Raw genomic sequence first — 27,995 nt, forward strand, 5'->3', positions numbered from 1 at the left:
TACGTAGAATCGCGTCGTAGCCGGTGTACCGTCTTACTTCCGGGTTGGCGAAAATTCCGAAAATTGCTCATATATTCCACACAAAGTAATCCGTTTATGTTCAAAAGTATCCACAATCCGCATAAAAACGAACAAAATAATCCATGGCTGCTTCAGTTTCGCCGAACAGTGTGTTCTGGGGAGCTTAGCTTAGGTTAGCAAAGGGTTAGCTTATGTTGCTATGCTAGCGGCCGAAATTGGAAATGAAGCGCCAGTTTCCGAGGGCTCAATTTAAAAATATACTTGACCAATCATGTCATATGAGGGCTGGCTAGCTTCGGAAGGATGTACACTATTGGTTAGAACAGCTTTCAATCACTTCTGAGGCGCCAGCTTGTCTCTGTGGGCTTATTGGTTCACCCTCCCCCCCTCCCCTTCGCACCTCGCCGTGGGAGAGGTTGTAAAGGGGGCGTGACAGACAGAGGGAGGAACGAATGGGAACGGGGAGCTAGGCGGGACCAGGGAGGAGGGAGGGGCTGGACGTGACACAAATTTAAGATATATACGGCTTGACTTTAGTTAAAAGCCTCAACTGAAAGAAACTGGATTTAATGAGTTTATCTCTCTGTCTAACTTAACATCATGGTCTATTGTCATGCCAAGATTTTTTACAGAAGGTTTTGCATAGGCGTTCAAAAAATCCAAATTTTCACAGTGGGTCTCGCTGGAACTACTGGGTCTAAAAATCACTTCTTTTTTTTAAGTAAAAACTGTTGTACTTTCATTTAACTTAAAAATTTTTTTACGCCATCCAAGTTTTAATGTCCTCAAGACAATCTAGCAGCTTCTTTAAGGAGTTTTTTTTCTCTTTGCTGAAGAGCCAAATAGATTTGGGTATCATCAGCATATACATGAAAAGAGATACAAACATGAGGGACATGTGGACAATAAAACATTCAGGAAGATTGAATTCACAGAAAGAAGATTAAATCCAAGAGAAAATCAAGACCCAATTGTGCGAAGAACAAAAACAAAACAAAAAGACCACATGATGATAACATGGTGTTATCATCAAAAACATGACACTAGAACCAACATTCAGGGTTCTGGAGCAGGAGATTGAGGTTTGGTAAGGAAAAAGAACTAGGGCCAGGAACTTATTGGGAAACATGACAGGTCTAAGGTCTGGACCAAGCCAGGCCCAGAATTGGAGCAGGAGAAGGAAACTGAACAGTGAACACCTAAATGCAAGACTTACTACTTGCTTGGAAATTCATGTGTAACATTGCAAACATGATGCAACAGCTTGTTATCACATTAAACAACTGTTGTCTAACAAAATATGAGTTTTCAATTCATTCTTCAAAAATTGCACTATATAGGGTGACCAGACGTCCTCTTTTTCCCGGACATGTCCTACTTTTGAGACCTAAAAAAATGTGCGGGGGTGATTTCAAAATCGTCCGGGATTTTGCAAAGGAAGTGCGGGTACATCGCATGACATAAAAAAATAGTGGATGAATGACAGGCTATCGTCCATAAGTACTGACGGTTGTATTTTGAGCAGGGTGTTTGGCAGGGTGTTTGAGTAGGTAGCCAAATTGAGTTGAGTGGGGGTGCAAAAGAGTTGGTGGGTCAGCAAACATTACTGAAAGGTCCACAAAGGTAGCAGGGAGGTCAACTGATTGTGCTACCGGCTCACAACAGACACCAGAGAGTAATGTGTATGGAGAGACAGATCAAAAGTTGCTCAAACATACCACAATTTGAGCAGTGATTAGACAATGTAATAAATATATACTACATATATGGACCCATTATATTGCTCTTAGATTTTTAAAGCTTTTTGCTGGACAGAACTCAGTCAAATAACGATTGTTAAGACTTGTGCTATATCTGTAGATGTATGTGATTCAAAGTGACTAAGAGACAACATTCACAATCTGAACACTCATGAAATATCTGTTATTTCACAATATGCCCTACAACCCCTAGTTCCTCTTCATGCTGTTTTGTCCATGTGCTAAAAAGGGCAGGTCTAAACTGAGAAACTTTAACCCTATTGAAAGTTTACTTAGCCTCACTATGATAGCTAACCATTTTAAATGACTAAGAATGGAGTCAATGCTAGTACTCCTACATATTTTCTTCTTTGTGAAGGTGTGTACTACAGTACATGACGGTAAGCCTTTTTCCTTTGTTACATTTAACATCAACACTTCTTTAACATTGTATCCATTTCTGAAAACATAACTGTCAACACTGCCCATGATACAAAGTATACAAAGTTTCACTAATGACTATATTCAATTATTGAGACAGCCGGTGTGTACAGCAGACCATCATCTCAAGAGACAGCCTGCCCAGTGACTCTCCCTGTAGTAGACAACGCAAACATCTCAGTCATTTCTCTCAAAAGCAGTTACAGTGAGGGAGATACATTGCTGTACATTTGCCAGCAAGGATATGTATCTCTAAGAAGAATAATTTACATTTGTGACAGGCACCAATGGGTCAGTACTCAAAATGCCAAATGTTCACGTAAGTATACAGATTTAGTTAAGTCTAGCATGGTAGGCTAAGAGTTATGGTGGATTTTGATATCAGTGCCAATGCAAAATAGCTCAGAAGCATAATTCAATTTAACTAGTATTTTAGCAACCCAACATAGAAATAAATATAAAACAAAACTTTCATTTTCCAGCTACTTTGCTTTTATTTCCACTGAAGTAAATTGTTTAACTGTAGTTTGCTAGTACTTCCTGCCACTTAGGCATACAATCATGTGGGTTTTTAAAGAACAGACTCCTGTAATGTTATTTTTTTATCTTGGAAAAAAAAACAGCCAAGCACTGTGAGCTACCTGCAGACCTTCCAAATGGCCATTATATAATGGTACATGGCACTGACTTTGTTTATGGAACCACTATCAAATACATTTGTACAGAAGGGTGAGTGTGAACATTTGCTTTCAATAAATCTGAGTACAGATCAACCCTACAGTCTTACCTGAAGTTGTCTTTAGCTACCAGATGGTGAGCCGGGAAGACACCAGAACCTGTTTAGCTGGGGGATGGAGTAACCGTTTGCCTGTGTGTGAAGGTAAGACAAAACTCATGACCCAACAACAGTTATTTATTGCTTATTTTAAGTAAATCTAAATGAATCTGCAATCTCAGAACCCATTTTATATTTGGTTTCTGTTGCCCATTTTATACCACACAAGTACTATTTGAAGCAAATCCAGGGATCCTTCATTGCCAAATCTGTAATTGGACTCTTTCCTTTCTTAGAGATAACGTGTTCTCCACCTCAACTTGGGGGCAGAATAACTGTGGATGGACTCACTGATTATGATACACCACTAAGATATGGTCATAGTTTACGATTTACGTGTGCTGGTCCTGGACTTCGATTGGTAGGACCCAGAGAAATCACATGCCATGAAAATGGGGATTGGAGCAGCCCATTTCCTCGATGTGAAGGTAAGGTTTATCTGAAGGTGTTTTATATGTACAGCAGTAGTAGCATTTTTTGGAAAATGTACATTGAACAAGAATTTATACATAAATAATACAAAAATCACAGTCAATGCAGCACCACCCACCTAAAGCACCATGGCCAGGAAGGAAAACATAATGAACACATGTCCATAGCAATAAAGACAAGATAGATGCACACATCCACACACATATACAGTACATGCAATTATTTATATGATACTCTTAAGTTCACCAAATCCTACAATCATGAAGACAAAGAATAAAAATAAAATGAAACATGTTTTACTAAACAAAAAAATATTTTAAATGTGGGTGACTGTTCTGAACAGTATCAGGCAAAACTTTTCTAAATATAATAGAACTCCCAGATGGGATAAAAAAAATCTCTCTGGACCTCTTGATTGAAAATCGAGCTGTATAAACGGCATCAGATTATTCAAACACAGAGATGCTTTGGGAGGGTTTTTTGACTTCCAATGTAATGATCTTGTGATGATGGGCGCAGGGAGAAGGACGAGGCAACGAGTCCAGACTTCTTTGCACGCACACACGTTTATTTACATACAAGCGCAGACAGCGCACGTTTAAACACTTACTGGTAGTCACAATGAACGACTCTGACAAAGACGAGCACGGGACACTGCACGAACGCACATTAAATAGACAAACCACATAAGCCCCGAGTGATCACGAGACGAGCCACAGGTGAGACCGATGAACACATTCAGACACAACCACACGCACGAAGATCCACAGACGCAGACAACATTAACACACGCCCAAAGGGTCAGGGGCTGTAGCCTGACAGATCTTCTTGGTACAAGCAGTGTCATGAAAGCAGTAATGTTTTTAGGCTTCATCATTGTTTTTTGATGTTTACTGTCAGCGATCCCAAATATAGCCGTTACTGGATCAGGCTGGAGATTAGATTTAAGTGCCTTTGATAGTTTTAAAGACTACAGACCAATAGGTTGCCCAGGCCATGCAAATCCAAACATGTGAGTTAGGTGTGGTACTGTTTCTGCACACCTATCACCGTGTGTCACCATTGACCAGTCTTGGGTTGGAGAAATGAGCTCAGTGTAGGACTTTAAATTATATTATGTTTAGTTTTGCACACAAGAAACAGTTTTGGACTCTTTGCAGAACACAGCTCCAGGTGTCATATTCCATGTCCCTATGGTGTTAATTTTGGGACAAATGTTTTGTTCATTTGAAAATGAGATCTGAAACTGAAAGTTACAGTGTTGAGCCTGAACATCGAAAAAAACCACAATCGATTCAAAATAAAAATAAGTGAAGCAAATGTTTTTTCAGTTTAAATACAATTTTGATTCAATTCTGTATTTATTTTGAATCAATTATTTTTTTTCAAGTTTCAGGTTGCTGTATATTTTGATATTTGAGGTTTAATGTATTTCAGATTTCAGACTTTTTTTTCAGATTCAGATCTTATTTTTTTGAGTTTCGGATCTTTTTTTCACTTTCACATTTTTTTTTCAAGTTTCGAAGCTGTTTTTTTCAGTTTCAGATCTTTTTTTCAGTTCAGACTTTTGGCCCAGATCTAACGTGAGGGGCGTGGTATTAACGGATAGGGGCGTGGCCAAACGAGTGACAGCACAGCAAATCATTCCTGAGAGCCTTCCACAATGTTGCCTGATCAAAAAATGACAGGCAAAAAATTGCACAAATACTAAATGCGATGCCACTCGCTTGCAGAGGTTTAAATGACGCTGATGGCGTATAGGAACATTCACTGATAACCATACATCTATAATAATAAACCCTTTAAATTTAGTGCTGTCATTAACGGTCTACCACTGTAGATTCACGTACCCTCCTATAATCTTAATTCGTTATCGCTAAACAGTATTCTGAACTAGTAATATAGAGCTGTCTAGCTGGATGTCGGCTAGTATTTCACTCAACATAATTTTCAAACAAAAGTTATGAACCATCTTCATTTCAACAAATGGTGATTCGGAGCTCGTCAGGATGATTTTAAACGAGTGGCCGATACGCAGAGTCACCAAAGAGTCTTTAAATGTCTGTCAGCAGAGGCAGGCGTATGTAGTCACCGCGCTGCGTTCAAAACAGTGACGAGCGCGAAGTGCTGGGTGCAAAGCTGGAAACATTAGTCTGAACAATCATCACAGTGTATCTAAGTTATTAACATAAATCCTTTCCAGACAGTCTCGCTTAACAGGACTCTTTCATTGCTGCATTTATTTCAATATAAAATGTAAAAGCCTGTCATTTTTTGATCAGGCAACATTGTGGAAGGCTCTCAGGAATGATTTGCTGTGCTGTCACTCGTTTGGCCACGCCCCTATCCGTTAATACCACGCCCCTCACGTTAGATCGGGGCCAAAAGTCTGAACTGAAAAAAAGATCTGAAACTGAAAAAAACAGCTTCGAAACTTGAAAAAAAAATGTGAAAGTGAAAAAAAGATCCGAAACTCAAAAAAATAAGATCTGAATCTGAAAAAAAAAGTCTGAAATCTGAAATACATTAAACCTCAAATATCAAAATATACAGCAACCTGAAACTTGAAAAAAAATAATTGATTCAAAATAAATACAGAATTGAATCAAAATTGTATTTAAACTGAAAAAACATTTGCTTCACTTATTTTTATTTTGAATCGATTGTGGTATTTTTCAATGTTCAGGCTCAACACTGTAACTTTCAGTTTCAGATCTCATTTTCAAATGAACAAAACATTTGTCCCAAAATTAACACCATATGTCCCCTCCTAGTTCTCTCACATCAATCTGCTGTAACATTTGCGAGGATCATGTTTCAGAGAGAAGCTATACATTCATGTATCCTGGAAAGTGGCCTTTTTGAGATAACATGAATCTAACATGTCATCTAATACTGGGAGTAAGTACATGTTTGGGAAGTTGGGGTCGTAGCACGGAAGAAAGTGACGTTCTTGAAAATTCCAAAATAAGTTGGACCGATGCAGGCCGAATGTGTGCTAAAACAAAATTGATCGTTTGAATAGATGTGATTTAAGTGCAATGTATAAAGGCTCAAGGTTTCTTGAGATACTTGACAGTTGGAAGTATCTCAAATACTTACCATTTGTAACGACACAGGCTTTGGGTGAGGAATATAAGTGTTAAATCCATGAAATGAAATTAGGTCCACACCTGTTTTTTTCTAAGCATGCGACTAAAGCCATTCATTCAATCCTGTCAAACACTTTCTCTGCATCCAATGAGATGGTCACCTCTGATATCTGCCCATACACAGGGGAGTGAATAATGTTTAAAATCTGATGAATATTTGTGAATGAATGTCATCCTGGTCAGCAGAGATCACATCATGTATTGTGGTCTTCAAGTTTAGCAAGGACACTGGCTAAGTTTTTCACATCCATGTTTAAAAGGAGATGAGTATGTACGAGTTGCAGCCTGATTTATCTCTACCTGGCAGGAGAATAACTGATGCTTCAGTGTTTGTGGCAGTACCACGTGACAGTAATTGAACATGTCGAGCTGGATACGTGATAATTGCTTAGAAAACACTTTCTTAAGTGTTCCATCTCATCTGTAAATTTCTGTTATTGTTATTTCTGATGTGTAGGTTTGAATACAATGAGGCAAACGTTTTGATAATTGTCAATAAGGTACCATTTGGTTTCCTTATTTGTGGGATCTGTTGGGCTGGTGATTGGTGCGCGAGGTGAAATGTGTGTTTTGGCCCATCCCTCTTATTGACAGTGGGTTTAGATGACAGGGGCAATGACTGGATGACAGGATCTTTTACTGTCCTGATTAAACAATACTTCATCCTCCAAGAGAACAAAATGTCCTCTTCTCAAATTGTCCTGTAATTCTGCTGATTGTTTGGGTTCGACCTCATGCTCGTACGCCTGCCTTCATGGAAGGCTCTAATGCAAGTGTGAAAATGATTTGTCTTCTTCGCCAGTTTGACTAGCTGTTACAAAAATTAGAATGGTACAAAAGTTGTCATACCCATTTGACTGACCTAAATACATTAGTGAGCAATATAAAACACAAATAATTGCATTGGCACAGGTCTTGGTATTTTTATACCCTTTGGCGCAGACCACTTGATGAAGAGTGGTGCAATTGTAAAAAGGTTTGTTTGGAATGAATATATCATCTGGCCTGGGTAGGTGTGCTGCTGCAATGTCTAATCAATAAACAACTCTTAATCCTAAAGAACAAGCATGCTGGTCGCTTAGTGCAGGAACATTTCTTTAATTTCCAGGGTCTGTGTAAAAAAGACTGATATAAAAATACAGGAAATACATTAGAAATGCTGCTGTAGATTTAAAATGTCACCTCCAGCTGTGCCACTCTTCACATTAGTGCAGGTGCATAGCAAATAGCAATGGTGCAAACATGGGGGGGGGGGGGTATGTAGCAATAGGGCAATAGGGCAAAAATAGGGGGGGAAATGTAGCAATGGGACAAAAATAGCGGGTTCCTTGTACCTTGTGCCTGGAAATACAGTCCAAAGAGTCAGTCATCACATTACATTATTATGTACATTGCACCTATTGTCAATTACATCTCTGACCAGGTGTACAATTCGCAAACATGAGAAATCTCATCATTTACACTTGCATTCAAGAAAGCAATTCCAGTATGAAAAACTACATGTAAATATTATATAGTTCCAAGGGATGAGTTAAGACTTCCAGGCATGGCGGAACAGAGGAAGAGGTTTGATGAACATAAGAATAAGTTTGTAGCTGCCAAGTTGTGAGAGGGCTGGAGATCATTTTGGTACATTATATACAGTTGTGATCAAATTTATTCAACCCCCACTGAAATAAAGTGTTTTGGCCAGTTTGACATTGATTTTGATCATTTCAGTCATCTTATTTACAATTATATCAAAGAGGCACTTATAAATTAGACAAACATAACATAATATTTATGATGGAATAACCACAAATGTCTTTACTGTGCTCACATCATTATCAGTTTTATTCAACCCCCTAGTGACATTATTTTTTAGTACTTAGTACAACATCCTTTTCCAGTTATGACAGCTTTCAAGCGTGAAGCATAGCTTGACACAAGTGTCTTGCAGCGACCTATGGGTATCTTAGCCCATTCTTCATGGGCAAAAGCCTCCAGTTCAGTCACATTCTTAGGCTTGCGCACTGCAACTGCCTTCTTTAGGTCCCACCAGAGGTTCTCAATTGGATTTAAGTCTGGTGATTGCGATGGCCACTCTAGAATGTTCCAGCCTTTCATGTTCAACCATGCTCTAGTGGACTTGGATGTGTGCTTCGGATCATTGTCCTGTTGGAAGGTCCAACGTCTCCCAAGCCGCAGGTTTGTGACTGACTCCATCACATTTTCCTCCAAGATCTCCTGGTACTGAAGGGAATTCATGGTACCCTGCACACGTTGAAGCTTTCCTGTACCATTAGAAGCAAAACAGCCCCAAAGCATAATTGACCCCCCGCCATGCTTCACAGTAGGCAAGGTGTTCTTTTGTTCATAAGCCTGGTTCTTCCTTCTCCAAACATAGCGCTGGTCCATTGTCCCAAACAGTTCTAATTTAGTTTCCAAAACCTGTTCCAAAACCTTTGTGGCTTGTCCACATGACTTTTGGCATACTGCAGTCGACTTTTCTTGTTCTTTGGAGTCAGCAAGGGGGTGCGTCTGGGCATTCTGGCATGGAGGTCTTCGTTATGCAGTGCGCGCCTTATTGTCTGAGCTGAAACTTCAGTGCCCACATCTGACAGGTCTTTTTTCAGTTCCTTAGCAGTCATGCGGGGATTTTTCTCCACATTACGCTTCAGGTAGCGCACAGCAGTCGCGGTCAGGATCTTCTTTCTGCCACGACCAGGTAACGTTTCCACTGTGCCCTTTAACTTGAACTTGCGAATGATACTTCCGATAGTGTCTCTTGGAATATTTAACAACTTCGCAATCTTTTTATATCCATTGCCATTCTTGTGAAGAGCAATAACCTCTTCTCTTGTCTTCTGGGACCATTCTCTTGCCTTCACCATGCTTGGAAACACACCAGTAGATGTCTAGAAGGAGCTGAGTATCACAGTCCTTTTAAATCTGCCTAATTGGTGCTTATCATGCTTGACTGCTGCTCGTTGACATCCACAGATGTTTTCAATACCTGATGGAAAACACTGGAATGAACCTCTGTTCTTAGGAGTGGTAGTCGTAAAGGGGTTGAATAATTGTGTCAATGAAGAAATCACAAAAAGGCCATTTAATACTTTATGACAAAAAAAATTGATGCTATCTTAGTTGCATTTAGTTCTTTAACAAGTCCTTGTAAGATTTCATTATGAACACAATTACAAATGTGCACTGAATTTCATAAAACCCTTCGCAGCATTGGGGGTTGAATAAATTTGATCACAACTGTAGCAACCCCTATGTCCTAAAATATATCAAATGGGCATACATTGGCCACATACAATGGGCACATACTATGTGCATGAAAATCTTCCAGTGATTTCGAGCTCCTTTTGTGACATTACCACACTTGCTAAAAGCACTCTGGTGACAATTAAACTCACTAAAATTGCCAAATAAGCTGTAAAGAAATCTCAGGACTTTTGTTTGGGAGTTTTTGTTTGGTTTCATTTGAATAATTATCCACATTTTGACTTGTTGTTTTATCCCACTTTTTTGTTCACAGTATGCAAGTATTGGGAGGAAAGATGCAAATAGCAAGTCTAAAGACAATATAAACAATACAAACATGCTATATCTAAAATACAAAACATACCCTCTAAAGAGTTGCCAGGAAACTTATACCTTCCTATGCTTCTCCTTTAGACATCACATGCGAGCTTGAAGAGATCAAAGACAGCGTGTCAGTGGTTGGCCTTTCAGAATATAATGCACCTTTAAAGTATGGGCACAAGTTACAGTTCTCCTGTACTGATCTAAAACTGTCTTTGAGAGGAAGCAAGGAAGTCACCTGTTCAGCATCAGGGAGCTGGAGCAGCTCTTTTCCAACATGTGAAGGTAAGGGACTTTTATTATTTATTAAAACCCAACAGCCTTGCTGTACATCAGTCTATCTGCAAATATGAAATGTCCTTTGTGTATTTCAGTGGAAGGTGGCATGGCATTGTTTGAGTAATGGACCAAGAGAGCCCAGTTCTGAAATGGTTCTCACTTTTTCCACAGTGGTTACTTGCAAGATAGAACAACTCAATAATGTTAGAATTGTCATTGGATCGCCACCATATAAACCTGGACACACCTTACATTTTCAATGTACCCATTCCTCCATGGATATGTTGGGTCCATCATCGATTACATGCCAGTCAGATGGAACCTGGAGCAGTCCTTACCCTACATGTTCAGGTGACATGAGGAATACAAGATATGGAAAAAGATTAATCGTATGGTATTACTGTACCTAATTTACTGCACATGTGTGTTCACAGAGAACGGTGCATGTGGTCCGCCCCCCCATATTGAGTTTGCAGAAACAACAACTTTTCAGAAAGCATCCTACAGACCAGATGAATCGGTCAAATACATATGCCACAGCTATCACACTATGGATGGTAATCCCTACATGACGTGTACAAAGGGGAAATGGAAGGGATACGTACGGTGTTTAAGTAAGTAAGACACACTAAGGATTATTGGTACTTTCAGTAGTCTGCACATATGCAGTGTAGGAGAAGCCCATCAATTATTAGCTCTTAATTAGAACTCGTGTCAAAGCACCAATATTCAATATTCAGCATCAGACTTTCAAAATGAACAGCTGTCAACGTATTAAAATCTGAAATGCAGTTCAGATTTCAGTGGTTGAGTAATCACAGTAGTAATCCCCCTGTTACACAAACAACATCGCTCTCGAGAGACATGAGCTGAATTAATAGTAAAAAAAAAAAAAAAAAAAAAAAACACAGCCATTTGTCTGAGATATCCAAACTCAGCATACCAGGTGTGCAGTTAAATACTCAAATAGCAGCAATAGCCCATCAACATAACTGCTAGAAGCATTAAGAGGAGGAAGTCTGGCACCTGAATACATTTTTAGAAGGGATTAAAATTTGGACACAGGTAGCAGCTCTAGCGAGATGGCACAGCAAGGTTGTTCTTGTTAGTTAAGTTACAGCTTTCCAGTGTAGAGCAACTTGTGGTGGAATTGATGGCACAGAAGTCAAGGTCTTATATTAAGCAGTATTTATTTGATAGCAGGAGAGTTACAATATATAAAAGTATGATGTGAAGCCTGCACTCTGAACTCACTCACGCAGCAACTCTGAACTGTCTCTCTCAGTCCAGATTCTTTATAGTCAAAGAGTGTGTGTAGAAAAACTAAGGATGCTGCTTCCCAGGAAGCACCTTGGGTGCATAGAAACGGATAAGCAATGTTATCTCTAACTCTGCTGCTGCAGAGAAGACTTCAGTCTTACAGAAAAACATCTTCAATATGGTCACAGTTGATCACTAAGCAGTGCGAGTAGTACTTTTCACAGACGGCACTATAGTGTCTGCATGGACATGATTAACATGAATCACACATGAATATAATCAATATTTCCTTCACAACCTGCACATGTTTATACATGGTTATTCAAATACAAGCTGTAGATGGGCAATTTGACAGTGTAGTTGTGCAATAGCATAGGCTAATAGCTAAAAATCTGAAACATTTTGGCACTATGGCAGTATTTTCAGTGAATTGCAGTATATAATGGCATTTCATTATTAACCTTAAAGGCTTGCATGTTTATCTCAATTTCAGAACCCTGTACTGTGAGTATAAATGACATGGATGTGAATAAGATTGAACAACTTCATGTGCCAAAACAACTAATGTACTCATGGCATAACCAGCCTATCTCCTTTAAATGTCAGCATGGAACGAAACCAAAACGCAACAGTGTCCAGTTTCGTCAGACATGCGTTGATGGCGTTATGCCATTGCCTGCTTGTCAGTAACTTTTTTTAGGCAGTTACAGTAGTGTTCATTTGTACAAGCATTTAAAATTTGCTCAGTATTGCCTAAGAAATCCAAAGTTTGTACATCAGCCAATACATTGTATGCTGTCATTCCTGCAAGAGCCAGTAAAGACTTAACTGATTCCACTGGCATATCAACCTCATAATAAAGGACTGTGAGCATCCAAATCTTTGAATTGTTCTTTTATTTCAGAAGCATGTATTTATGCATTCTGTCATTTTTTTGTCTTCCATATTTATAAAACACTGCAATGAGCCACAAATTATGAACAATAAAAAAATGTAAAAGCATCTTCAAATACACCTAAAATGTTTTTGAAAGGTTTGATAAGAATAAAAATGAATTTAATAGTATGTACAATTTATATTTGAGGAAAAGTGAAAGAAAAAAAAGTATATACAACATGTAACAAAACTGCAGTTTCAAGGCACGAGACCCAGAGCACTGAGAAGCATCTGGAGGGCTCCAAGAGGGTCTACAATGTCTTTCTGCTTTGCTTTCTGAAGAAACCAGTCTGGTACAAATCTGTTATAAGAACAATCAAACAAAGAAATAAGACAAAGAAAGGAATCCATTAAAATTAAAATGTAAAAGTTGACTAACGATTCAACATTATTGAGCATAACAGAGTTTTAGGGTGGATTATAAAGCTAGTGACAGCTTGGCTAGTTAGCTTTTAGTGGCTAGATTAAATTAGACTGCTGAACAAGTTCGGAAGCAAGCAAAGCAGTGGTTAATTAAGACGTAGGGATTGGGACACACCCATAATGAGCAATGAGACATACCTTGGCTTGGATTTCTGGGGAGTGGCTGGAGGAAGGAAGCATCCATTTAGTGAGGCATTCATCTTCTGTTTGACTTTGGTTCTCTGGGCGTCCATTTTGTATTTTCGAACTGTGAGGCGATAGATGCTGCATATGCGGTCCAAGGCCTTGGGAAGCTCTTTTACCCCCTAGTAGGGTTCACAAAAAATTTAATTAAGCACACGCACTAATATCAAGGTCTGAATCACTCTGTGTACCAATGACATCCTGGAAATACCCACCATTGCCCGTCTTTCATCCTGTACCAAAATCACCAGAAGGAAACATGCTTTGGTAAAGATGCTGCCACCTTTGTCAGCCACTTTGTCCCCAGCTTTCTCTCTGTAGATCTGGAGCAGGTCCAAGAGTGTGTTCACAGAGTCCTCCACCTCATAAACAGCATCTATGGTTTTGTTGTACTACAGCAAAAAAATAAACCAGTAAGACGAGAGACTTGAGACGCAATGAAACTGTGTGTGTGTAATGGAAACAGATTTGATCAAACCACAACATGTGCATGAAGCTGTACAGCATTATCAAGTGTAGCATACAATGACTGAGCATTTTAACTGAACAGCAGAAAAAATATATAAAATACAGTTCTTTGCAGGCTACAATGCAAGATGCTCCAGATCAATTCTCTCTCTCTGTCAGGACATGATCACGTACCTTTGACAAATTGAGAAGAACTTGGATTGCCAGGGTGATTATCTCCATGGAAGGAACACTGCGGTTGCAGCTCCTTATTAAGGTGAAGATAGTGAGAGTTGCTCCACTGTTCACAAGGTGCTCACAACACTCTGGTGAAAGTCTGGTTGCGGTCTCTTTAATTAGAAATCAAAACAAAGACATTTCAAGGCGAGGGCATCAAGTAACAACAGTTATGTTCAGCTATGCACTCTGCCCATGATTCTCTTACCCAAGTACTTTAAAGCCAGAAGGATGTAGGCATAATTGTGATATTCCAGCAGGTAGCTCAGTGCAGCCGTGGTCTTATGACACAGCTTGTCTTCTTCCTTGGCCTCCCTGTTCACTTTCGTGAGGTGATGTCTGATGGAAATGACCTTGGAGGTATCATGGAGTTTTCTTGAACGATGACCTCTCCAAAGGGCCTAGAGTTACCAGTAAAGACACTGTTGCATGATACTACAGCTTATTACAAGAACACGTTAGATTCTGCATTTTCTGCCGTTCCATTCACATTGATGCAGGTTGACTTCTACCAAAGGATAGAATTACAATGAGACATGTCTTTTGCAGGAAGAGACATTACTTTGATTAATCATCAACTGAATATCTAGCCCCATTTCTCACCACCTATGCACAATACCCTCACCTAGCGCTGTATAAAGGCCAGCTATCATTAGGTGACTACATGCATCCTCAGGTTCTGCTACTGTACTGTATCTGCAAAAAACCCATTTCTTCATTAACCCCCATGATGCAGGTGTTTACTGAGGTAACACAGCGAGAATCCATTATCTAACAATATGCTAATTTAAGGCAAGCAGATACAAAGTCACCAAATAATCCTGCAAAAGAGAGAGAGAGAAAAAAAAATCAAAACAGAGGTCTCCCCTACCTGAGCCTTTATAATCCCATGCTGCAGCTTTTCCTGCCTGCGTCGGAGAAGGAATCTTCTGGTCATGCGCTGGATGAGTGTGGCGGCTTGAGCGCGATGCTCTAACCAGGCTCTCACCGCTCTTTGTGCCTTCACGACGCTCTCTCGATGCTCGAGGTACCGCTTTCTTTGCAGCTTTGCCCTGATCCAACGCTGAAATGAGGAAGGTGAGCACTTACATGAGAAGGCGAACAAATAGCTTACGTGTAAATGGAAACCATTTTCCGAATATACGGTGCCCACAAAATATCAGGTGACATGGATGGTATGGATAGGAGGTATTGTAGCACGTCTAACAATTCTTTAGGCTTGGCTTATTTGTTGTTGTAAATACGTTCAAATAAAAAACCATACAGCCAAATTCATGTAATATCATGGATATTATGATTTGGGTCAGAGATGTCCGGTCTCAGATACCGCGTGCTCACTCAAGTTTGTACATGCTTGAATAAGAATTTGTATACTTCTTCCTCAGAAGGCAATCTAGGGCCTAGGTACCATGCACCTGCAGTACTCCATTTAAGAAAAAAGATGGACTACCTACAGTCATGGCCAAAAGTTTTGAGAATGATACAAATATTAAATTTTTACTAAGTCTACTGCTTCAGTTTTTATAATGGTAATTTGCATATACTCCAGAATAGGGTTGTCCCGATCCGATATTTGGATTTTTTTTAAGCTTTGGTTTACACTTGTTCAAGAGCACTGATGGATGTTAATGTTAATAGACTACTCTATTAACTCTATTTGTTTTCCACTCAGGTTGTGGTTTTGCTTTTTTAATATAATTTACAATATTATTTGCGCTTGTGGCTTTTTAATCCTTGGTTTACTGATGATATTTCTGTTTGTTATTTATTAATTGCTAAATAAACAGGTCAGTTTCTCCTTACCAACCATTGTGTATTATTCGAACACACCTAATTCAGCTGGCTACTTGTTATCAAGAGTAAAATGCTTTTCAACATGAGTTTGACAACAAAGTAAGTTGGCTAAATAACTTTAAACTTTAATACATGCTCGGATAGGCCGGTATCGGCCGATATCGGTATCGGACCGGAAGTGCAAATAAATATCGGTATCGGATCGGAAGTTCAAAAAGCTGGATTGGGACATCCCTACTCCAGAATGTTATAAAGCCTAAAAACACAGCCATGAATAAAGAGTGGTACTAGAATGTCCTCCGAGCGCAACTTCTCCCAACCATCCAAGAGCAGTTTGGTGATCAACAATGCCTTTTCCAGCATGATGGAGCACCTTGCCATAAAGCAAAGGTGATAACTAATGGCTCAGGGAACAAAACAGAGAGATTTTGGGTCCATGGCCTGGAAACTCTCCAGATCTTAATCCCATTGAGAACTTGGTCAATCATCAAGAGACGGGTGGACAAACAAAAACCTACACATTCTGACAAAATGCAAGCATTGATTGCACAAGAATGGACTGATAGTCAGGATTTGGTCCAGAAGTTGATTGAGCATGCCATGGAGAATTGCAGAGGTCCTGAAGAAGGGTCAACACTGCAAATATTGACTTGCTGCATTAACTCATTCTAACTGTCAATAAAAGCTTTTGTTACTCATAATATGATTGCAATTATATTTCTGTATGTGATAAAAACATCTGACAAACACACATAAAAACCAGAGGGCAGCAGATCATGTGAAAATATATTTGTCATTCTTAAAACTTTTGGCCATGACTACATATAGCAGGTGTACAATCATCGTTTTACAAATACAGACGTTTGAACGCTGCCGTTTAGAGTCTCTACTACTCTTTCTTGCAAAACAATACCTCCAATATAAAGACAATAAACCATCCCAGTTGATCGTCGTTAGCATCAGAATGGGGGGGGGGGGGGGGGGGTGTTGTTCTGCACCTGGATGTACAGGACGGAGGAGATCTGCTTCTGGGCTGCCACCAGTGCCCAGTGAGCTCGCAGGGCCCTCTGGATCCTCACGGCACACAGGTGATGGTACGCAGCAGTGGCGAAACGTCTCAGCTGGGCAGCACGCGCAGCTTCCGCAGCCTGGAGATGGAGGTGAAGAGGGCGACGGCAAGATCAAACATCCTGGCACGTCACGGTTCGAGCTGCAAGGGCATCGTTTAAGCCCTGAAACCTCTTAAGAACAGCTCCTAAGCTGTTCTACTGCACTCATGTGGCTGAATATTTGCATCGCACTCATTCAGTGCAAACAGTATGACCAGTGGACGTTAGAGTGTTGGTTATCTAAACAAACACAACTCGTTCAAAGTCCCCTGGGGCTCAATGGTGTTATACAAGAGCACACGCCATGGCTTCGATTTGAAATTCATTCAAGGTTACTCGACTGACATTTTTAAATTGCTGCCACCCTGTTTTTAGAACTTTGTCCTCTAGGAAGTTGGTCAAAAATGAGTCGGACTTGTATCATCAGGCACTGCCTGGCAACAGAAACAACACTGACTGTCAGGGTGAAGGAGCAATTACAACAAATAACAAAACATGCACGTTTAATCTGGCCAGAGTGATGAATAATCATAAAATCATTAAATTGTTCCAGAAAGTACATATAGTGTTGATCAGCTTCCCAACAAAATAATGCTTCACAACAGTTTCATGTGCCGCCCAATTTCACACACCCCCCTCCCCCCACCCATTTGAAATGGTCACAAATGCAAAAAAACTTTACTTACGCGTCGCCTGGCTAACCAGCCACGGCAGAAGGCCTGCAGAGTGACGGCGGCAGTGTCCCGCCTTTTGCGCCGCGCCTGCTCTGCTTTGGCCAACAGGAACGCCCGGAAGTGGTGCTGGAGCACCAGGGCAGAGGCGTTCTGCCGCGCGGACTCCCGTCTGCGGAGGTAGCCTCGGAAAGCAGACTGGATCACAGCAGCTGCTCTGCGTTCCTACCGGAGCAGGTGTGAAAAGGTAGACACTTAAAGAGTTCTGGAGACACCAAGAGATCTTCAGTGAAGTTATGGCTAGCAGAACATGTCCCGTTTGGGAGGTTTCTTAATATATATATATATATATATATATATATATATATATATATATATATATATATATATATATATATATATATATATATATATACACATACACATATACATATATATATATATATATATATAAAATTATATTCCACATTTAACTTTATCTACAGTCCACATATGGTTGCAGTTATTGGAACACATTGAAAAGTAATTACATAAAATGACTGAGCCAGGCAACCTTAAGCAGAGACCAGAAGGCCATGCCATCCCCCATAAAAATGAATACCTGGCTATACACATTCTGAAAAACATATCAACCTTGGAGAGTTTGAGAGCAAACCTTGAGCTCCAAAACATTTATATGAGAGACACAGAGAGGGAAACTGAAAACTGAATCTTTCTTGTGCTGTATATTCTATAATCAAGAACAGTTTAGTAAATAAATTTGCAAAATGAAGAAGATTAAAGGAGTAGTAATGACCAGCGTTTTTGCACACTGGTTCTCCCACAAAAGGAGAAGGCGTAGGAGTAGTAGCCATACCTTTTGGATGGATCTTCTCACTCTAGAAGCTCTCCACAAAGCTTGTATAAGAACAGCTGACTTCCTGACTCTCAGGAAGTCCGCCCGCTCTTTCCTAGCAAGTAGAGTTTCCTTCCATCTTCGCTGAATGACCCAGACGCTGCGCTGGACAGCCTGAAACCTGGGAGGGACATTTCACAGCAAGCACGCACATAAGAGCGAAACCATCACCACCATCGTTTAACGAGACCGGATACAAGTTACGCCCTGCATTACCTTGCCCTCTGAGCCCTTGTTCGAAGACACCGGTGGACAGTTGCGATGGCGGCTCTTTTGGAGAGGTATGCACGTGTAGCCTGGCGTCCGCGGAACCAGGCTTGGATTTTCAGTGCAGCTTGTGTCCGTGCTGCTTCTTTTCTTGACCGGTAGGCACGGAACTCACACTGGAGCATCAAACACACACAAAATGTGTCGCTGGCGCGCACACACAAACCTTCTCCTAATCCTCCCCGTTTCACATAAACGAGCTTTCCAAAAGCACTCAGGCTCAATATGTCAAAGTTTGAAAATTGAAAACATTCTACAGAATACAATAGTTTCTAAAGAAAACCAATAGTTCAGTAGTTAACAGCTGCTGGGTGGTGTGAGCTGGGCCTTACTTGTATGAACACTGCAGAGCTCCTCAGTTTTAGGAAGCGTGTTCGCTCCATTTTGCCGAGCTGGTAAGCCATGTAATGCTTCTGTATAACAAACGCAGCTTTTCTAATGTGCTGAAACTTGCGTCTCTCCCTCATTCCCCGGTAGCATGCCTGTCAGAAGAAATAGGTACGCGTTTGCCTTATACTAAAGTACAAACGGAAAATGTGTCATCAGCAGCACTGAAGGGAAAGGAATAAAGAACCGGAAAGGCCAACCTGAATTGTGAGTGCACTTGCTCTCATTTTCTGGAATCTTCTGTGTTCGATGAGGCCTCGCACTCGAGCCTGAAGGATCCGGACACTGCTCAGCATCCTAAGGTAGCGGTGCCTGTGCTCCAGCTTTGCTCGGTGGGCCCTGTAGTACGTCTGTAAGGTAACAGCAGCTGTGCGATAGCACAGAAAGCTTCTCCTTGCTGACCAGCTCCTGTAGTGAGCTTGTAACATCACGGCGCATGATCGCAGCGTCACGTAGCTGCGGCGAGACACGTGCATGCGCAGCACGGACTGGACCTTGATGGCGGCGAGTCGTCGTTTCGCACGTCGCCTTGCCAACGCGCCGCGCAGGGCGCGCTGCAGCGTCAGGGTGGCTTTCCCAATCTCTTGGAATTCTTTCCGACACTTACGGACCAGAAGGCATGACCTGTACCACCTCTGAATAACGGTCGCGGCCGTGCGCTTGGCTGCGAGTTGGGCCCTGCACCGGCGCCCCCTGTAGGCTGCTTGAATCACCAAGGCCGCAGCCTTGGTCTTCAGGAAGAGGCGTCTCTGGAGAACGGTCCTCAGACACGACCGGATCGTCCTCGTGGCTCGGAGCCGTTTTGCCGCTTCTCTTCCCATCCTGCCTCTGAATGACTTCTGCAAGCAAACGGCTGCATCCTTCAACTGCCGGAAGTGCTGCCGTTGGCGACGGCCGAGCGCCCAAGCTCGGAATCTCTCCTGGAGAACGCCGGCTGCCCGTCGCTGCCTTCGGAAGGCACGCCTGTGCGTGTGCATTCGGAAGGCACCCTGAATGATGGTGGCAGCTTTGTGTGTCGTTGCTAAAGTCCGACGTACGCAGTGCCCTCTGAAACCTGCCTGAATGAGAATGGCACACTTTCGAAGCCTTATATATCCCTCACGCTCAACCTTAGCCTGGATATATGACCTGTAGCGTTTCTGTATGATGATGGCAGACAGCCTCATGGCCTGGTACTTGATCACCTCCCTATGCCTTCTGAAAGCAGCCTGAATCTTAGTAGCTGCTTGTTGCTGAAGAATAACTTCTCTCCTGACCTTCCGACCTCTGTAGCAGGCTTGCAGGAGAACTGCGGCACAGCGTAGTCTCAGGAAGTACTCCCTCTGCTGGCGGGTGTTGAGCGTGGCGCGGTATTTTTGCTGAATGGCAATAGCTGCGTATTTCATGCACAAATAGCGCGTCCGAGCACAGTGGGCCCTGAAAGCAGTCTGCAGAACAGTGGCGGCCTGATGCTCATGTCTGATAGAGCGCCTGACCTTCATACCGCGAAACGCCGCTTGTAAAACCACAATGGCCCACCGCGTCTGCTGCATGGACGCCTTGGCCCGCCTCACGAGTGCGTTCACTCGGTAACGTTGCTGAATGGTGCTGGCTGCCCACAGCAACCTCTGGTAGTATCGTCTGTTGATGTGCTTCCTGACGTGAGACTGAATGGTCACCGCAGCCTGCAGCCTGATCCTCATCTGCTGACGCACCCTCGTCCCTCTGTAGGCGGCCTGAATCACGAGCGCAGCGTGGCGCTTAGCCAGGAAAGCCTCCCGCTCTCGCCTCGCGGACACGATGGCCCGCCGTCTCCGCTGACAGCACTCGACCGCGTCCTTGAGTGACAAAAAGCGTCTCCTTTCCCTGTAGGCCAGATACCGTCGCTGGATCACGGCTGCAGCGAAACGCAGCCTGGTGATCTGCCGCCTTGTCCGGATCCCTCGGAAGACGGCCTGCGTTACCACGGCGCTACGACGCAGCTTGAGGAACCGGTCCCTGGCTTCTCTTCTCCTCAGGTGGCCTCGGAACCGTCTCTGGATGAGCACAGCGGCCAGCCTGGCAGCCCGGAAGGACACGCGCACCCTGTACATGCGGTACCTTGCCTGGATCACTGTGGCTGCTCTGTGTCTCTCTTGCATCTTCTTCCTCACCCTCCTCCCTCTGTATGCAGCCTGCAAAGCGACGGCCACTCTGCGCACGGAGCGATACCGGTCCCACTGCTGCACAGCGAGCAGCTTGGCCCGGAACCTTCTCTGGGTGACGACGGTTGCTTGTTTGAGGGCCTGATACTCCCTGCACTGTTTCCTCGCTCTGTACGTCCTTTGGAGAACCTGTGCAGCCTTCCGCATCTCTGCGATCCTTGTCCTCACTCTCGTGCCCCGGTACGCCGACTGGATCACCAGCGCGGCGGTTTTTAGCGCCACGTACCGCTTTTCAGCAACATTCTTCATCACAGTGGCCCGGAAGCGCCGCTGTATAACGCACGCTGCCCATTTTTGCCTCCTGTACTTCAAACATTGCGAGTGTCCACGGAAACACGCTTGAATCGACGTTGCCGCTAGGTGCATTTGGCAAAGCTTCCTGCGAACTCGCATGCCTCTGAAGGCCGACTGGATAGCGACCGTGGCCGTTTTCGTTTGGAGGTAAGTCGCTCGTGTCCGTCCTCCCAGGACATGCGATCTGTAGCGCTGCTGGATGAGAACGGCGGCACACCTCACAGCGAGATAGGAGACCCGTACCTTATACATCCTGAAGTGCGCTTGGATAACTGTAGCTGCGCAGTGTCTGGTTTTCTGGGCTCTTCTGGCTCTGCAGCCTCGATATGCAGCCTGCAGCCTAACAGCCGCTCGTCTGAGTCGAAGGTAGCGGTCTCTCTGCAACCGTCTTAAAACACATGCCCGATATTTCTGCTGAATCACAACAGCAGCACTCTTCTGGACTAGAAACCTACTGCGGCAGGTGAAGGCTCTCATGGCGGACTGGATCACGGTGGCTGCTTTGGCCCGCTTGGACATCTCCTGCCTTGATCTCATGCCTCGATATGCACTCTGAATCGCGACCGCCGCTTTCCTCTTGGCTACGAATTCGCGCCGCACTAGCCTCGCCGTCCTCAAAGCCCGGTATCGTCTTTGAATAACCAAAGTCGCGCGCTTCAAAGCCACAAACTTTGCCTGTGCTGCACGTCTACGACAGTGAGACTGGATCGCGGTGGCATATCGATGGAGCCGCTCCATCCTCTTCCTCTGTGCTCTCCCTCTCCACACGGCTTGGATTTGCACCGCGGCACGTTTAAAAGCTCGGTACTGCTCTCTGAACATCCTCCCGACCACTTTAGCTCTGAATCGCCTCTGGATAAGGACAGTTGCCTTCTTTAAACTAGAAAAGTACCGGCGAGCGACGAGGGCCCTGTAGGCGGCCTGGATCGTGAGTGTGGCCCACCGGCGCCGTACCTCGTTGCGCCGTGCCCTCTGGCCTCGGAATGCCACTTGGAGCGTCACCGCGGCAGATTTCAGCGCCAGGTACCTTCTCCGCTCGGTATCTCGCAGAGAGCACCCCCGATACCATGCCTGGATGGCAGCTGCCGCCAGCTTCATCTTCACGATACGTCTGCGGACCAGGAAGGCCCTGACCGCGCTCTGGATGACGACGGAGGCCCAGTGCCGCCGCTTCAGCTCTTGGAAGCAACGTCTCTGGCGGCCGCCCCTGAACCATGCCTGAACAAGCATGGCCGACCACCTTGCAGCCAAGTGGCGTCTCCGGCACCACCTCGCTCTGAACCACGTCTGGATTCTCACAGCAGCGGCATTCCTCCGCTCCGCTTTCTCCGAGTGCCATTTCCGAAAAGCTGTCTGGATCACAACACAGGCATGGGTCTTCCTCACAAAGGTTCGTGTTCTCCAACCCCTGTACATTTTCTGTAGAAGAAATAAATTAATATATACCAACTGCAAATATAAAAATCACAAAAAAGGCACATTGTGTGGATAGGTGTATAAAATATAAAATGCCTTGACTAACCAGACAGACCATGCTATCGTGAAATACACATACATGTGTTTACACACGACTTATTTTCAAAAACTGAAGCTGCATACTTGGATCAAGACTGCTGCTGCGCTTCGGACAACAAACAGCTTTGCCTCCCTCCTTCTTCTCAGCTCTGCTCGGGCAGAGGAAGCTCTCCAGAAGGCCTGAATGATGGTCGCGGCCTTGACCTGCTTGGCAAGCCACCTCTTCTGCAGGAAGCTCCGTACGAGGACCTGAATTTTGCGTGCAGCCAGGTCCCTTTGCTATTGAGAGAACACGCATGAAGAACAAACTGCAACAGGGTCAACGGGCAGGGCGCTGTGAGGGAGATGAGCTGCGCACGCTTACCTGACAGAGCCGCGTGTCTTTCTGCAGCTTGTACCTCCTCCAGGCGCTCTGGAGAACACGGGCGGCTCGAGTCTCGTTACGCAGATCCAAGAGTCGAGCGCAGAGAAAGGACAGGTAACACAGTACCACCTGGGAAGAGAAGCCAAACGTCACGTCAGTCTCTGGCCGAGGTGGCAACCCATAACCACAGACCTCTGAGTATGTTCGCATAAGTGTGTGTGTGTGTGTTGCTGGTCATAATTCTGTTATTTTAATTTTATTTCAGTATTTCCATTCAAAAAGTAAAAATTGTATGCCTGGATGGCATTCTCATTCTCATTCATTACACACAGACTAATGTATTTCAAGTGTTTCTTTTAATGTGATGATAACTGACAACCAGTGAAACCCCAAATTCAGTATCTCAGAAAACGAGGTTTAATACTGAAGACCCCTGGTGCCACACTCTAAACAGCTAATAAACTCAAAACAAAAACAAAACCCATCCAAAAATGTGGGGGAGATTCACAAAGACTGGACTGCAGCTGGAGTCAGTGCTTCAAGAACCACCACACACAAAGATGTATGAAGACATGGGTTTCAGCTGTCACATTCCTCTTGTCAAGAGACAGCATCAGAAGCACCTCACCTGGGCTAAAGACAAAAAGGATTGGACTGCTGCCGAGTGGTCTAAAGTTATGTCCTCTGATTAAAGTAAATTATCCTTTGGAAATCAAGGTTCCAGAGTCTGGGGGAGGGGAGGCACAGAATCCACTTTGCTTGAGGTCCAGTGTAAAGTACCCATAGTCAGTGATGGTTTGGGGTAACATGTCCTCTGCTGGTGCTAGTCCACTGCGTTTTCTGAGGTCCAAGGTCAATGCAGCAGTCTACCAGGAAGTTTTACGAATTTTGTATGAATTTTGTAACTTCGCACGCACCGCGCCTCAACGCAATAAACAAAGTCATGTTTGCAGGTTTCATACACCTTAACAAGGTGGAATTTAAGCATTTGTACATCACTTTCAAGGTCCATTTCAATATTTCCCAGCACGTTAAACTTAATTAAGTTAAATATTTATATATATATACTCAAAATGATTCGAAATAATTCGCTTTTTATCACATTATTTAAATGGTTGTTTATTTTCAAAACACCCAATCTTAACGTCTTCATGTTCTCTCATGTTTCATCCTGGAATTACAAGAGGCACGTATTTATTAACGTAATAAACTGTTGTCAGATAGTTATTTGTTGTGAAACGAAGTAGTTACAATTTCAAGCATTTTCAAATACTTTAGCCTGAATTCCAGCACTTTTCAAACCTGAAACACAAAGCAACATTAAAATTCGTCAGGTAAATGTTCCTTCCCCTGTTTTGAGCGGTGTTTCTTTATACTACCACATATCATTTCGGACAAAATTGCAAAGAATGTGACATGGCAGGTTCGCGCGAGGTGTGCTGAGTCGCACGCTACGGTCACTTGCGAAAGCATAAACTTAGTTAGTCCAGAAAAAAAGTAGCACAGCCAGGCCAAGTGTTTAATCAACTTTAAATAAATACTTTTAATGTCTTTTTTTAGGTTGTACAAACAGGATTTGTATACAAACAGTATACCTAACTTTTAGAAAAAGTTTTTGTGCTTTTATGTTGCTTCTGTGATGCTGAGCTCTAGCTATAATAAGTTTGTGCTATTACCAGAAAAGAGCTTTTGTTTGTATTTTATTTCATTTATTTTTAACCTTATTTTATTATTAGTTATTATTACTAAATGTTGAAAGAACACAGCCTTGCACCGCACAAAATGTTTGCACTATTATTACTTGTACACGCGTTACCTAATTTTAGATTTCATCTATTGTTGAATAAACCTGCAAAATATTTGAAATTATTCTGGATTCATTACACAGTAAAAAACAAAACGTGCTGCTGTTCAGAGAGACACTACATTTCTGTATTTTAATCTTAATTTATCGTGTTTCACATCGATATCTGGATTTCCCAACAATGTTATCGCACATCGCAATTCTAGTCCATATCGTACACCCCTACTCAAGGGTGTTACTTATTTTAAATAAAAAACACACTGGCTATACCGAAGTTCACCTCTGACCACCTGACTGCAGTATTATGTCTAAATATCCTGTTAGGACAAAACTAGAGTGCTCAATGAATTAAGATATAATCACTGTAACTCCCAAATATCATCTGTAGCGTCTTTATGCGTGTGCAAACCAGGGGAGTAGGAATTTGGTACATCGTGCCTGCAGCTTACATGTGCTAAATGAAAATGAGCACTTTCTTTTTTGATTTACAACTTTAACCTACCACTTGCTTAACTTTCTGCTCCTGACGGGTGAAGAAAAATCTACAGAAAAGCCGCATGGTTCAAATCGTGGGGAAAAAAAGTAGCGGCTTATAGTCTGGAAAATACAGTAATCTAATTTTATGAGATACTGAATTTGGGGTTTTCATTAGTTGTCACTTATAATTACCAAATTAAAACAAATAAAGACTTGAAATGTCAGTCTGTGTGTAATGAATGAGTATAATATAGAAGTTTCACATTTTGAATAAAATTAGTGAAATAAATAAATTTCATATTCTAATTTTATGACTAGCATCTGTATGTGTGCGTGGACCAAAAAAGCTACTGTACATATCTGAAGATATGAAACAGTTACTAATTCTAGACTGACATATGTCAATAAATGAGAGGAAAGCAGACCTTTTCATTAGGGATGGTGTTCGACATGTCCTCAGGAGAGATCATGGCGGGAACTCCTCCCAGGTAAGATACAGCTGTGTTCACCAGCTGAAAATTACTCCTCTCATTCTCAAGAAGCACCTTAAAATCCACTGATGGGGACCCTTCATTCAAGAAAGAAAACAATCCTTTAATATTTTGAATTATACATTTTAATTATACATTTTTTAAGGCAGTACAATCTTAAAACCAAAGCCTACTAAAAAAAAAACAAGTATAATCATCACAAATCTTCATAATAACAGAAATACTGGGACGACGTGTTACCATTCTGCTCCATTGCGAAGGAGCAGTCCGAGTCACTGGAGGAGTCGTTCAGTTCCACTTTGCCCCGGTAACTACAGTCGACGGTCTGGGTGGTTCCCTGCTGGATGTCCTCAGCTGCCAGGTAGTTTGGATGGTAGTGATGGATCAGATAGCAAAGAACTCGGCCATCTGAGAACGCAACTGTGAAGTTTTCCACCTAAAGAGGAGTCAAAAACACAGGGACTCAACATAAACTGCAGTAAATCAGCAATGAATCACATTATGGGTCCTTGAGAAAAAAAAACAAACAAACAAAACAAACAAACAACAACCCACCTTTAAATTGTAGAAGCCACAAACGACATTGACCCAGTCCAGCAGCAGCCGCACTCCCTCACTGGGGTGTTGAAATGTTGGCTTGTCTTGTGTGCTCCTCATGACACATCCATCAGCCCGTAACAAAGCCAACATCTGCTTGGTTCTCCAGGTCTTCTTGAGGAAGCAGATTTCTTCTTTGAGTTGCTCCACATCAAGCAGAATCTCAACCTAATTGATGTAAAATTACTGATGTTTAATGTATTTGTAAAAGAGAAGAATTCATAAGATCTGCCGACGTATTTATATCTCTGCAATTCAGAGTGCTGTCCATGTTACTGACGATGATCATTAGCAGGTGAACTTAAATGTACCAAATATAGCTCATCGTGGTGTAGTTAATATTGTCTCTATTAGCATTAATAATGTTAAATTGCAGTTTGACACCTCCAATTATTTAAATAAAAGCAATAACATATCTTAAGTTTCCTTGAGACTTGGATATGACAATTTTACAGCTTAATTATCTTGGCTGTACTATATATTGTGTATATTATTAAAATGGCCCCAAGTTTAGAATGAATTGTATAAATGCAGAATCTATTATTATTCTATTATCTATGATAATAGATATGTTATAATAATAAGATATAATAATAGAATCTATTATAATTATAGTTGTCACGGGACAGCTCCGGACCCTTCCCTGTGGGCGTGTCATTTTGTCGTCTGCGTGCAGTTATGTCCATGTTTGTACTTCCGTGGATGTGGGTTGTTTGTGAGCGTGTTCGTTTGTTACACCTGTGCCTTGTCTCGAGGTCACGTGGGTCTGTGTAACTCACCTATTTAATGTGCGTTCGCGCAGTGTCGTGTGCTCGTCTTTGTCTAAAGCAACGTGTCAGCGTGAGTGTGATATTGTGCTGCTTGCGCTCCGCACCGTGCTTATTCGTTTGATGTCATTAAATGTTCGTTGTACACAGTAATCGTCTTGGTGCCTGCTTCCCTCACCCAAGCGTTACAATAGTAGAATAGAATACAACATTTTTTATGTGGTTGTGAATTCATAAACAGTCAGAATCCACAACAAATGTAAAGCAAGACATGAATAAAATACCTGAAAGGTAAAGATGATTTTCCACAGAAGATTAAGGGTCTTCTCTCTGTGTCCATCTACAATGTCCCTGGCCTCGGTAACGGTCCCTAAAATGGTTCCAACATTTTATTGTTATGAGTTTAAGAGTACATGGTTTGT

At 42.4% G+C, this 27,995-nt stretch overlaps 2 protein-coding genes across 2 annotated transcripts in view; one reads left to right on the plus strand and one right to left on the minus strand.

Annotated features, from left to right (window-relative positions):
* Positions 1-1,996: 1,996 nt before the first annotated feature.
* LOC143528737 (complement factor H-like) lies at positions 1,997-12,611 on the plus strand. Its single transcript, XM_077024601.1, has 9 exons — positions 1,997-2,161; positions 2,302-2,520; positions 2,825-2,930; positions 3,005-3,081; positions 3,273-3,464; positions 10,287-10,478; positions 10,644-10,823; positions 10,907-11,086; positions 12,226-12,611. The coding sequence occupies exons 1-9, from the start codon at positions 2,095-2,097 to the stop codon at positions 12,420-12,422; spliced, it is 1,410 nt and encodes a 469-aa protein (XP_076880716.1). The 5' UTR covers positions 1,997-2,094; the 3' UTR covers positions 12,423-12,611.
* aspm (assembly factor for spindle microtubules) overlaps positions 12,611-27,995 on the minus strand; it is a 30,855-nt gene continuing 15,470 nt past the window's right edge. The window contains exons 13-30 of the mRNA XM_077024591.1: positions 27,858-27,943; positions 26,765-26,974; positions 26,450-26,645; positions 26,144-26,286; positions 23,438-23,566; positions 23,158-23,352; positions 19,282-22,977; positions 19,027-19,176; positions 18,644-18,810; positions 18,389-18,548; positions 17,548-17,757; positions 16,751-16,900; positions 14,830-15,021; positions 14,167-14,359; positions 13,917-14,071; positions 13,490-13,666; positions 13,230-13,396; positions 12,611-12,969 (exon numbers count right to left, since the gene is read on the minus strand). Of these exons, the coding sequence (XP_076880706.1) occupies positions 12,867-12,969; positions 13,230-13,396; positions 13,490-13,666; positions 13,917-14,071; positions 14,167-14,359; positions 14,830-15,021; positions 16,751-16,900; positions 17,548-17,757; positions 18,389-18,548; positions 18,644-18,810; positions 19,027-19,176; positions 19,282-22,977; positions 23,158-23,352; positions 23,438-23,566; positions 26,144-26,286; positions 26,450-26,645; positions 26,765-26,974; positions 27,858-27,943 (6,479 nt within the window). The 3' untranslated portion in view covers positions 12,611-12,866. The remainder of the gene's footprint in view (positions 12,970-13,229; positions 13,397-13,489; positions 13,667-13,916; positions 14,072-14,166; positions 14,360-14,829; positions 15,022-16,750; positions 16,901-17,547; positions 17,758-18,388; positions 18,549-18,643; positions 18,811-19,026; positions 19,177-19,281; positions 22,978-23,157; positions 23,353-23,437; positions 23,567-26,143; positions 26,287-26,449; positions 26,646-26,764; positions 26,975-27,857; positions 27,944-27,995) is intronic.

This window comes from Brachyhypopomus gauderio, chromosome 12 (genome assembly GCF_052324685.1).
Source record: "Brachyhypopomus gauderio isolate BG-103 chromosome 12, BGAUD_0.2, whole genome shotgun sequence".
NCBI classification, from domain to species: Eukaryota; Metazoa; Chordata; class Actinopteri; order Gymnotiformes; family Hypopomidae; genus Brachyhypopomus; species Brachyhypopomus gauderio.

What these genes read in the sequence shown, in the direction of transcription:
- LOC143528737 (XM_077024601.1), top strand. Translation starts at nt 2,095, where the DNA reads ATGGAGTCAATGCTAGTACTCCTACATATTTTCTTCTTTGTGAAGGTG. An exon ending in CCGTTTGCCTGTGTGTGAAG is followed by an intron (nt 3,082 to 3,272) that starts GTAAGACAAAAC and finishes TTCCTTTCTTAG; the next exon opens with AGATAACGTGTTCTCCACCT. An exon ending in CCCATTTCCTCGATGTGAAG is followed by an intron (nt 3,465 to 10,286) that starts GTAAGGTTTATC and finishes CTTCTCCTTTAG; the next exon opens with ACATCACATGCGAGCTTGAA.